Genomic DNA, 12,750 nt, shown 5'->3' with positions numbered 1-12,750 from the left:
ATCGCTAGTATTCTGGTCCCGTGATAAAATATGCTCAGTGTCTCCGTAATGAGGGTACTTGAGCCCCGACCCACGGGAGTTTACGGAACGGCCTTATCACGTGCTGGAAAATTCAACGATTCAAAGTCGATGGCTCAACGTCGTTCTCAGCAAGAAAGGCGCAAGTACCAAGTTTCAGTTTTTCCGGATGAGATGTGTTTTTGAAGAAAGAAGACCAAGGTGTTTTCGCAAAAATAGAGAACCACTAAACAGGATAGGAAATGCACTACGGCACATGTTTTCTTATCAAAATTTTACGTGGGGAACTAAGGAAACTTCAAAAAATTTCGAATCCAGGTGAGAATAAACGTTCCCTGTGGGTGTTATTTCAAACTTTCTGCTTGCGAGGAGAAAAAAATTTTACACGTGTTAAAAAGGACCTAACTGAACTAATTTTAATGTTCCACGGGATAGATTTTTTTCTCTAACTGCTATATCGTTCTTGACAGCGGAACAAATACGGTGTTTTAGAGTAAGAGGAGTATTTTGCATTAAAGTCTAAAGTGACCAATGTCGAATGAATAAATAATTATTTTCGATGGCACAGAGCTGTGTTCGTGGTTTTTTTCATAGGCGGGAAAGTTTAATTCACTAATTTTGATATTCACTGTTAACACTTACTTCTCACTCAACTCTTTTTAAAAACAAACGAAACCTATTCTGCGCGCACTTTTCAAAAGGAAATATGTGCTAAATTGTACTCTTTTCTGGTGGTCTGATTTGGGCTAAATCTTAAAATTCATTAGGTACCTGGGGTGAGTGATAAAAATTCCAAGAAAAAGGAAAGAACATTATCCTGAGAAAACATGTTTTACAAAAAAACTTGCTTAAGACGTGTGTGTTAATACATTTTATCGTGCTTTGTTAGGATCCGTTAAAAACACATAATTTACAACCAGGAACACGAAACTATACAAATTTGCGAGAAAGGGGTACTTTTTATTTGTGTTACCAATTTTTCTTAGAGGATAACAAAGAAAGGATTGGTTGTGAGATTTTAAAATTTGAACCAATCAGTAATATCTTTTACCTGAAAAAATGAAAGACAGGAAAATATAGAAGGTCAACATTTATGAGTTCATTGTCAGCTCGGTTGGCCGCCATTAGTTTATTTTTTGTTTTTTCCCCGCGAATATTATGGATAGTTAACAATTAAATAACTTATTTCGATGAATGTCCTCAGTTCTGTACGTAGTATACGTGTTTGTTACTGCTACGTTTGTCATCAGATAATTCACACTTGAATATTGCATGAACCGCATCTAACGTTTTGTAAATGCTAATAAAATAATACTGCCTCTCTTAAGGTAATCCTTTCAATAATCACTCTAATTGAGGTTCGACTGAAGATAACAGTCTGTTTTAAACTTCGATACGTAATGTGCATAGTCAGCATCAGGTACATTGTCATGTGCAGGTAGGGCTGAAGTGACAATTGATACCCTCTCCCCATCCTAGTGAGATTTCCCTAGGAAAATGTAATTAGAGTACTACCAACGTAATTTTTTAAAATATACATGCTGTAACTGGACGAGTTTATCAGAAAAGAACCAACCCACATTTTCGAAAAAAATTACTTAAGAATGTTTTTGAGTTCCATTAGTCGTATATTTTCTCCTGCTAAAAAATATACGTCGAACAAAGAAAAATAGTTTTTGAGAAAAGGGATTAAAGTTTATTTTCTTCATCCAGTCATATGGAGAAATTAAATTTTAAAATTTTCCGCAGACTCAACTTAATGTGAGTGAGTGCCTTTTCTGATAATTTCGGTCCAACCGTCCTTAGACCAAAAGAGTTCCATGCACGGAGGTTTTTTTTAAAACAATTTTGAGCAGAGCGACTTTGAAAAATATTTTTAATACACTTCACATGGCATCGGCTAAAATATAATTTTAAAATTTTGAAGTAGAAAAGCAGATTGGCAGTTGTGTTCTGAAGATAAAATTTTTGGTGTATCCGAATCAGCAATAAAAAAGTACTTGAATAATTTTCAACGGTTCAATCTGAGGTCTCGAGGTGTCAAGCGCTAGCCGCGACCTAAAGATACAGATTGGTTAATCGGTGGTATAAAAAAAAACAGCTTTGTAACGAAAAAACCTACGAGGGCATATGAAAATTTATTCCTGGTGCATGCTTAACGATGTAGGTAGGTGTTTCCGTCAAATTGCAGGCCTCCTGAGGACCCCGAAGGTCGGAAGTTTTACAACACACTCAAACCGCGCCGATCATAGTTTTTTTGCCCATTTCTTATGCTATATTATCCGTGGTCAAATATTAAGTCGAGATCGTTTGAATGTTATGTAAGGAACAGAGGGGTAAGTGGCTGTGTTGCGCTGCATTACAAGAGAAGAGTGGAGGGGCCGAAGCATAAAGTAACGTCTGGCATTCAAAAATTGTCCGATTTTTTGGGAGGAAAAACCATAGAAATGTAAGTGGGAGACCTGGCGCCACTTTTAAGCATTTTCCAGGTCCCGAAGTTTGAAACTCCTGTGTCACGCCGGGTCACTTTTTCGATACATAACTGATTGATTCCGATACACGGGGACTCGGTCATCTGATGTAAACAAAAAAGATAGGAATTACTACGTATTCCGCACCGCCATCTTGGATCGAACATGTATCGAAAAAGTGACCGAAGCTCGGCGCACACCGGGCCCGGAACTCGTCGACTAGAACATGGCGCCAGCTCTCCCATTTACATTACGACTCTATGTACTCTATGGAAAAAACACGCATTTTGCTCAAATATCATTAAAAAGGGAATGAACTTTTAGGATCTCCAACAGCACAATGACGCTTAAAATGTTTCTGAAATATCTCTGCAAACACTGCAATTTTCTGCAGACGTCTATTTTTAAACGGGGAAAGGCTCCATATGAATCCTCCTTCTTCTCAACAACTTCTCCTTTTTACGGTCAAAAGAAGCATTAATCATTTAATTATTTCTCGAGGATATCCACTTAAAAGTTGATTCATGAACGTTTTGATGTTAAAGTTGCAACTTTTCTCTCATATTTTAGAGTCACCATTTCCTAGGGAAATATGTTAGAAAATAATTCTTGCAGGCATGTTCGATTATTTTGTAAATTGAATAATCAATAATTTGTAATCGAAAAATGAAGCTACTCGAGCAAGCGATTAATCGACAGCGAAATACTCGATTAATCCATAATCGATGATCGGTCGATTTCTATTCGAAGAGTATACTAAAAGTGGCTAGTTTAACAACTAAAATCGCACGTTGGCAAAAAACTCCAACAAAATAAAATCGCTTGAATATTAGATTATTTCGCGCGAGAAAACGTTATTTAACAGAACCATAAATTCCTGATTAATTGTAAGCCAATGATTACTTTGATCAATAATTATTAATGGTTCGATTAATCGATTACTGATCGATAATCTGAACTAGCCAACACTTGCACTCTTGTGTTGATAAAAAAAATGTATTCGTGAACTCTCTGTGCTCATAATTCTGAATCACACTGTATATAGACGTATTTATGCTAAAAGGAACTATGTTACTCGCAAACCCTAAGCACATAGTTCCTTTCAGCAGAAATACGTCCTTATTACTTCTCTCTTATCAGAAATTTCCTCTCAACGGATTTTTTGAGCGCTCGACTCTCGAACGCGCGTTGACGAGGAACAAGCACTAAACATCGATCGGGTGTCATAATTCCTTGTACTTACAACTCTGGAACATCTTCAACGCGCTACTATCGTGCCGCGTCGAAAAATTTTACGGAGGCATCACTCATTTCGGTCAAGTTGAGACAGTCGTTATACTGTCATTAACGCTGTCACTCGGTACTTACCTGGGTGAACTTGGTTAAAATTATACGCGCGCTCACGGGCAGACCGCTCACGCGAGTTTCAATCAGCTGGAATCATCATTGATTAACATTTAAATAAAGTGTCTCTACTTTAAAGTAATAGAGAGGGACGCTACCCCAAAATATTAGAAAAAAATCGATTTTTTGAAGGAATAGATTTTTCTACCATCTGAAGATAACGGGAAGTGTAAAATTTTCGGAAATATAGAAAGTGTCGTAATAAAAAGAACCAATTGAAATAAAGTGCCTTGATTTTAAAATACAAAACTACACGATCATAAAATATTAGAATAATTCACAATTTCGAAATGATAGAAAGTGTCAACATATTGAAAATATAAACGTGTCGCAACAAGAGCAGAACCTTACTGCAACAAAGACGGAAATTGAGGTTTTGTTGTAAAAATTAGTGATCAAAAATGTACTTCTATTCCTACTTAAAATGCTCCGCGCGTGTATGAAAAAAAGGACCTCTTGGCCGGTTAGAAATTGTGGAGTTGAAATCGGTCATACCGCGAAATATTAAATAATAAAGACTACAGTACAACGTTTGCGCAAAATTAAAGAGTCTGACATCTATTTACGTGTTAAGGTTCAAAAGACGGAAATACATCTCGAATTGGTGTGAAAACAGTTAGTCGAGGCCTTCATTTTTGCATGTGACATCTGATATTTTAGAAAAAATATACTTCAATAATCGCATGAGGGACCTCTACAGTGCGGGTTTTGGGTCCTTTTTTAGCGTCACTTTTTGCTCCAGTCGGAATGGCTTGCGATGAAAATGGGAGACCAGGGCATTTTTAGCAGTGAAGAACAAGTAAAAAATTCCGAAAGGACGTCAATAAACAAAATTTCACACTTTGTAACTTTCAGTTAAGCCAATAGAATCGAATTGCAACTTATAACCGTTCAATTTCCACGAGATTTTTCTGAATTGAGATCGACTCTTCGTCAAACTATACACCTTAGGTTGTGCCTAAATTACTCCGCTCTACCGTCACTTATAACTCTGTGTGTGCCATCCAAGAAATTCTGTGATCAAGAAGGCAGTTCTTATCGTCACTTGGTCTATCTCATAGCAATTTTTGCCTCTTTTTACATAATCAGGTAAATTTATGCATATCACCACAGATTATTTTTAAGGTGCGTGTCAAGGGCTAGCATAGTCTTGATGTAAAGAGCTATGATCGAACAATAGAGTTTCAGTTTTTGTATTTTGTTCTACATCGTCTTCAATTCTATGTTAATTCGATATCACTCGAAATCCAAGGCTGTAATCGTTAAATACCAAAATAACCTACACATTTCGAACTTTGAATTTAAAATAACCTCACGGCAATCGATCAGTAACTATTCAATGGCTGATTCGTCTTTGTCTTGAGAGGGCTCCAATAATAATCTCATTCAGTAACGTATACGCTGAAATTTGAGAAAACCACAAAATTGGTGGAAAGAGAAAAATTGGCCTCTCGTATGCAATGATCTGTTTCCGTTCTTGTTTTGTTTTTCCTGAGGAAAGATGATAAATATAATTTTCAAGGAGTATTCTCAAAAGAACGCGAATCAAAATAAATTTTGAGGCTACGATGATTCAGTCTCAGATTTAAAGTAAATTGTCACAAAAAATTAGCTACTTTGAAGACGAAAATGCGAGAATAGGTCAGTTGTACTAGTTACAGAATCGTTTGATCGTGTTCAGAAAACTCGGTCCAAACACTAAGTTTTCACTGCCAATATTTACGGCGATGTAGGTAGCCTTTTAAAAAACACAGAATAAGACGTCATCCACCGCGGTGCTTCACCCAAGTTTTGTATCGATCGCAACCAATGCTAATGTGTGCATCACTACCTGGTTAATTTAAAGTGGAAGAAATCATTGTATGCACTACCGCGGTAGATGATATCATACACTGTGTTCTTTTTGGACCGATATCTCCGATAATATTGGACGTAAAAAAGGCGTTTGAACGGATCTGATTTTTTTCTAACCTTTATAACATTAAACCATCAAAACACGATTCCTTGACGAGCGCAATTGACTCATTTAGAATTGCGACATCAATTTATAAGAGGAGCAGTTGTCTCAAGTACAGATAGGAATATGATACTCAGTCGTGTTATTTACGTACTCACCGTCCCTTTATTTTTCTATAGTTAGGTACAATTCGAGACATTTCAAACTTCTTTGTATCAATGCCCAATTATGCAAGTTTTACTTACCAATAAGTGGAGCAAAACCACATCGAAAAGTTTGTAGACAATTCTATCGATTATCCCGCGTCAATTTGCATTGCTAATTGGTCGCCGCGGACAGCAGCCGCCTTGAAATTCTGCCTGTGGCTGTGAATGACCAAATTGAGGCATATGTGTCCGGAAAACCGTGCCTGTCCGACCACATTAACCGAAAAACTTATCGAAACGAAACTACCGGTTTCGAATTCGATACAGTCACATGTCAAAATCGATAGGTCGTAAATAAATGGAACCTTAATTTCCCTTGTAAAGGTGATCAATGGACCATTATTAAAACAATGTAGGCAATAGTCAATTGTTTCTAAGTTTTTGTTGGTTATGAATTGACCAACAAGAGAGCGGCACTTTTTTGCAGTAAAATTATTTATAAGTAACCCCTAGTTTCTCTACACAGGTAACATGTTATTAGAGAGCTACAACTAACGACAGCTCCCATGAATTTCTGAAGAGGTGAGGAAAACGAAAGTGCCTTCAATTTTGAACATGCAATACGCACATTCGTGCGACACAAATGGACCACTAGACAAGGTACGAAATTAAGCATTCTAATACATGTTTCCGAACCAGAATTTCACGCGGAACACGATTTGCGCAACGAAAATTACTGAAATCAACTCCTAAGGAAGATATTAACGTTTTTATTTCACATTGGTTATGAGGAATTTGAAAGGCCCGCTCACAAGAAACTCAAAGCTCTACGTAAGTCAAATCGCGCACCACAACGGTTTCAGCGAGCCTCTCAATCGAGCAAACGTTCATTTCCCACCATGTGTTGTTCAAACTATAAGCAATTTGCTATAACTGAGCCAAAGCGTCAAGATTGAGGTTGCCAGATTTTTATATCGCAGAGACTGTCATGATGACGTTTAGCGCGCGATGTGAATCACGTATAGCATTGAGTTTTCATGAGCGGGTGGTTTGAATTCACGCATCAAGAATCATTTAATTTCTTCGTAAGGAGTTGATTTCGGTAGTTTTTGTTGTGCGCATCGTGTTCTACGTGAAATTTTGGTTAAGAAACCTGTATCAGAATGCTGAAATTAGTACCTTGTCTAGTGGTCCATAGTTGAACCAAGGCGCCACAATCAACTCTCAATCAGTGTGGTATTCGTAGGTCGAGAAACTCACCAATTTGAATAGGTCATTCTAAGAAAATTTTCCATTCAGCCAGGAGCTACATTCCGAGAAAAAAACAGTAAAAATGGTTTTAATGGACCCGCTCTAAATTTCAGAGCTTTAAAGTATTAAAGCGATGCATTGATCAATCACATTATTTTAAAATCTACGATTTAAACCGGTCGATGATCACAGTTTCTAGTATTTTTCTCGTGTTTTCATTTCTGGTGCTTAAGTCACATTTAGAATGACCGATTCAATTATTGACCTTCAATACTCATGTTACCTATTAACTTGTCATTAATTCCAAGAATCGATCGACAGTACCGCAAATCAATCATAATTATTAATCGAGTCGCTGTCGATAGGTTCATGTTTTTATTTTTCTATCAATTGAACGTACTTTTTTCTAAAACGAACTGGAGGCGGGTAGGAAATATGGAGCGTTCTCTGAAAAGTTAGATGAGAAACATTGTATAAGTGGACGTGACTCCTTTTGTGGAAATAGAAAAGTGGGATTTTACATTGAATCAAACCGAAGGAAGCGCCGAAATACACTCATGAGCCGTTGTCATGTGACAAGAGCGTTGTGGACAGAGCTCATGAGTTAAAAACTATATCACGGGTGACAGCGGCGGCGGCTTCATTGTCGCTGACGTCACTGGCTCTTTATAATTCCCATTCATTCTTACGGCCCGAGAACTAACGAGCATACGCTCCTTCTATCCAACCCGTTTCTGTGGGCTGATTGTTGAAATTGGTAGACAAAGCCATAGACAAAAAGACAAATATAGGATATGGAGGGATCCTATCGGTGGAAGCGGGTGGTCACAATGGACAAAGAAGGTAGGTAAAAGACTAACTAACGGCAACCCACAAGAGACCCTTCATTAGTCCATCATTTTCTCCGTTAGTCTATGAAAGCCACCCATTTCAACCAATAGGATTGCTCCATACTCCTCTATGTTTCCTCTGTCCATCGCTTTGTCTATCAATTTCGACAATCAGACCGCTGGTTCCTTTTACCAGAAGTACGTCCAATTCGACATGAGGCTTTTTAATAAGTTGTAATACAATAAGTTGAATCCTTGTAGATTATGGGATCGCTTTACTATTTTTCGATCGATACACGTCGATATGTTACGGGTAATCTATACTCAAATCGACATTACCCGGGTAATGGCGGCAATAATTGACATTACCCAGGCCGTTTTCGTTAGGTTAGGTTAGGTTAGGTTAGATTAGGTAGGTTAGGTCAGGTTAGGTTAGGTTAGATTAGGTAGGTTAGGTCAGGTTAGGTTAGGTTAGGTTAGGTTAGGTTATAATATCCGCCATCCCACCCCTCAGTCGTCAGGGAGGGCCGCAGACGGGACCGGCTGGACCTAACCTAACCTAACCTAACCAAAACGGCCTGGGTAATGTCAATTATTGCCGACATTACCCGGTTTGACTAGATTACCCGTAACAGATATATATCCAATATTTTGTTCCCGGGAGTAAGATTCCGTGTATTTTCTGTCGGCAGGAAGACCCTGAAATGTCAGAAGGCGAGGAGGCGCGTCCGGAAGGGCCGAGTGGTGGGGCCCTGAGGGACGTGGAGCTGGGGCGGACCCAAGTGGCGGCGGTGGAGTCGTCCGTGGGCGGGAGCTACACCCAGACGACGAACGTGGGCTCGGCCTACGGCTCCAAGGCGCAATTGGTCGGCGAGCCCACCGGCTTCAGGAAAGTCCTCCACCAACTCAACCTCGAGGCTTTACCCCGGCTGGCCAACTACAGGAGGAGCTTTTCCAAGCGACGACCCTCCATTGGCGAGCTTTACGGCGACGCTGCTAAGGTCAGAATCAATTTCATAATAGATCGTTTTCCAGATGGACGTATTTCTGTCAAACGGAACTAAGAGCGAATTTGAGTTCCTTTTGAGGAATTTAGAATCCCGATTAGCGTGTTCTGTCAAACGGAACGAAGCGCCATGGAAAAGCATTGCGAGTATAGGACGGAACGAGCAGGACGCCCGTTTCCGCCGCCAATCCAAGCCCCTCCTCTACCTTCCTCCCCCTGGCGCTTATTTCCGTTTGATAGAAATACGTCTAGATATAGTTCCCAAGCGTCTTTTCCGAGAGGATCGCAACTGCAATTCTATAGGAAGAACGCCGGATTAGCCATCAGGTGTCGCCAAATTTCACTCGAAAAATAACAAATTTTCAGGAAAATTTGTGAACATTCTCCTCAAATTTTTCAGGCGGTTTGTATTCGAAATTTGATCTAAAAAGTCTGGAAATTTAAATAATAAATATTCATAACTGTTTAAAAACAGTTTTTGTCCGAGAGGAAATTTGACAACATTTGAATCCTCTTACGGAGTTTTGCATCAACATGGCAGAATTGGACTGCATTTTGCATTTAGGAACTAAAATTTCTAGCTCGCCTTAAAAATCATTTATAGGCATAAGGAAACTGATGGTACATACCTTGCCTCTAATGTGAGCTAGAAATTATTGTTCCTGATCCGGATTGCAAAATGTAGTCCAATTCGACATCGCGAAATGTTGGATATTTCCCTTTTCGGCACAAGACCTTTAAGTCGTTTCATCCTAAAAGTAACTTGGAAATAACCATTTTGTATATACTCGGAGAGATTATCACAGAGCTATTGGAATGTTTAGGAGTTCAAATCAAGTCAAAGCATGGTGTTGCAATGTCTCAGCTAGCAATCATTCATGCTATTTCATCTTACATAGCGCTTCTGAAAACTATCGCAGCTAGTTTTCTTCGGAATTTGAGACTACGAATCCCTCGCTTTTTGAAGTAGCAAATATCTCACAGGAACAGCAAACCCTGGTGCCACTGAAAAGGGCTGCTGCATGAACTTGCATGGATGCTGAAGGTCAACCCTCCGTCATGAGGCAAGATATAATTCAACAGGAGCAATGCGTGTGAAACCAATTTTTGCCTCACAAAAATACAAGTAAAAGCATTATCTGATCCCCATTTTTGCGTGGCATGAGATATCGCTTCGCACTCCGATAGAATAGGTAAAGCCATTGCTTTCTCTCTCCTTCATGGTGTTGACGTCAAGTAAGGTTTTTGAAAGCTCTGTGATAATCTCTTCGTGCCGAAAACGGTTATTTTTACACTAGTTTTCGGAAGAAATTACTAAAACGCTTTGTGCCGAAACGGCTATTTTTTGTGCCAAAAAGGGCTGCGGCCTAATTTCCCAACCGGAAAATGTATTTTTTACCAAGAAAATTGAAACTTGGTTCTTTTGTTTTCAAGCAAATATCAGCAACATGTTAAACAGAAACTGCATGAGACGTGCTCTCGTGAAAATTGAATTGTTTGAGTCAATTTCGATACCTCAAGGCATAGCACTTCCCAACAGCACATTACAGCACGCTTTTGTACTTTTTTAGTCCTAATCACAACCCTAGCCTACCGAATCCGGGGTTGCCTGGCAAACTGCATCTTGTGATTTCATGTTGAATGCCATCCACCCATGTCTTTGCTGGGCGTCCCCTTCGTTTCTTTCCAAGAGAGTCCCAATCAAGCACCTTCTTAGGCAACCTGTCATCCGCCATTCTTTGAGTATGACCATACTAGACAAGCTGTTTGGTCATGACTGATCTAGTTGACACTCGTTATCTCACGTACTCTTTCAATTCTTGCGTGATCTCTTCTCGAGATGAATCAAAATGAATTATTATTGCCTATGCGGGTGAGAGGAGTGTCATTGCATTTTCAAGGTGTAATCCAGTTCGAATGATTTGTAATCTATACTGCTAAGTGAAGAGGAAATGTCTATACATGTACATAAATTGAAAACAAGGAAACATGGCTAAAATACATATGTACATGAAATTAAACGGGACGTTTAGGTGTCTCACACCATTATCAACCGCTAAAAACAGTAAAGTACAAAAATAAAAAAGAGATTAAAATCAACGGGAACCAGCACGGCGCGGCGTTACATGGTGGTGGTCCATGTACATAGGCGTATGTAGGTCATTTTCCAAGGAGGGGGCGGCCCCCCTACCGTCGGGGGGTCTAAGGGTATTCCAGACCCAGAAGTTCAGAAGCTTATACGATTTTCGACGGAAGTGAACGAAAAGAAAAAGATAATATGCAAAGTTGACTCAGCACCTCATTTTCATGATAAATATTTTATTCTCGTTTGGGCGTTAGGGTTTTTGAGATTCTTATTTAAAAGATCAAAAAGAGCAAGTTATCCATTAAATTTGACCAGGGCCAGCCTCGCATTAGGCCTGTGTCTAATCCTCCGGGAATTTTATTTTTAAAATGCTGCGGCAAATTTTTGTAAAACTGGAAAATTCGTGTTTTTTTGTTTTAGTTTCTTGATTGCTTTAACCTACACTGCTTACAGCTCAGCTACATAATCGTTTTTTCTGTGCAAGAAAAGATAAAACGTTGTGTTAGATTTTATTTAATTTTAGTTTTGAACCTTCAAATATTCTAATTTGATCATGTGCGGTGTGATTTTCAGAACGGGAACGGAGTGGCAAATGGGGGAACAGGTGAGAATCAGCTGGCCTTAGTGCCAGCGCATGCGGGGATGAAGTTGGGATGGATCGAAGGGGTCCTCATCCCTTGCCTCCTCAACACGTGGGGTGTCATGCTCTTCCTCAGGTTGTCATGGGTCACAGGTCAGGCAGGGATCTGGCAGTCCCAACTCATCATCGCCATCTCGGCTGTTGTCTGCGTCATCACCTCCCTCTCCCTGGCGGCCATCACGACAAACGGCGAAGTCAAAGGAGGTTCGTAATAGAGCCCCTTTATACTGAGAGTCAAGACGACACCCCTCATGGAGTCACAAACGGGAATAAAGATTACAGAAATTGAACGTTTTTCGTAATCTTTGATCGGCTCATTCTTAAATTCCTTTCTCCGTTCCTTCTTTCATTCCGTTTGTTCCTTGTCGAACCCGAAATCCCTCGGTCCATTCCAGATTATAATCCTTGCAATTGGTGAAAATGTAATCTTTATTCCCGTTTGTGACACTGTGAAGGCCTAAAATCCGGCTAACCAATCAGAAATGGGTTCGCATTGTCTTGACTCTCAGTATAAAGGGACTATAGTTCGTAATTCTTCCGATTTTACATCTTAAAACGATGACAATTATTGCCACCAATGCTTCCCTTTAATACGGCTCTACTACCGTTAACCGAAGAGGGCAGTGCCGCATAATTTTTTTAAATGCATGTATTTTCTTTCAATATTCAACTAATCGATTTAAAATCCCGTGTTATTGTTATTGGAAGTGTTTTTCTTTGAGGGGGGGGGGGGGGGCGAAAAGGAGGCGAAGGCCACCTACGCTCCATGCGTGTAAATAATCAAGTTATCTTGGTTGATCGCTTTACTTATACAGAACAATGCGACGTTCATTAAGGCGCTTTGATGCGACTATTCGTGTTCAATGGACGTGCTGGTTGCATAGACGAATAACTGAAGGCGCTAAGGCTTCTTTATCGCCCTCAAAGATCTGGAAGTTACG

General features: G+C 39.5%; 1 protein-coding gene across 4 annotated transcripts in view; it reads left to right on the top strand.

The window, feature by feature from the left end:
• The window catches only part of NKCC (sodium potassium chloride cotransporter), a 39,325-nt gene that overhangs the window by 7,340 nt on the left and 19,235 nt on the right, over positions 1-12,750 (top strand). For 2 of the 4 annotated variants that reach the window (XM_072296948.1, XM_019055671.2), the window contains exons 2-3: positions 8,770-9,078; positions 11,743-12,013. In XM_072296948.1, coding sequence (XP_072153049.1) covers positions 8,770-9,078; positions 11,743-12,013 — 580 coding nt within the window. Of the gene's footprint in view, positions 1-74; positions 337-3,684; positions 4,983-8,769; positions 9,079-11,742; positions 12,014-12,750 lie in introns of those variants that run through there. The other 2 variants (XM_019055685.2, XM_019055677.2) reach the window with 2 other exon arrangements.

Source organism: Bemisia tabaci, chromosome 1 (assembly GCF_918797505.1).
Source record: "Bemisia tabaci chromosome 1, PGI_BMITA_v3".
NCBI classification, from domain to species: Eukaryota; Metazoa; Arthropoda; class Insecta; order Hemiptera; family Aleyrodidae; genus Bemisia; species Bemisia tabaci.
The sequence above is the reverse complement of the archived record's forward strand: the minus strand, read 5'-3'. Positions and strand labels throughout refer to the sequence as shown.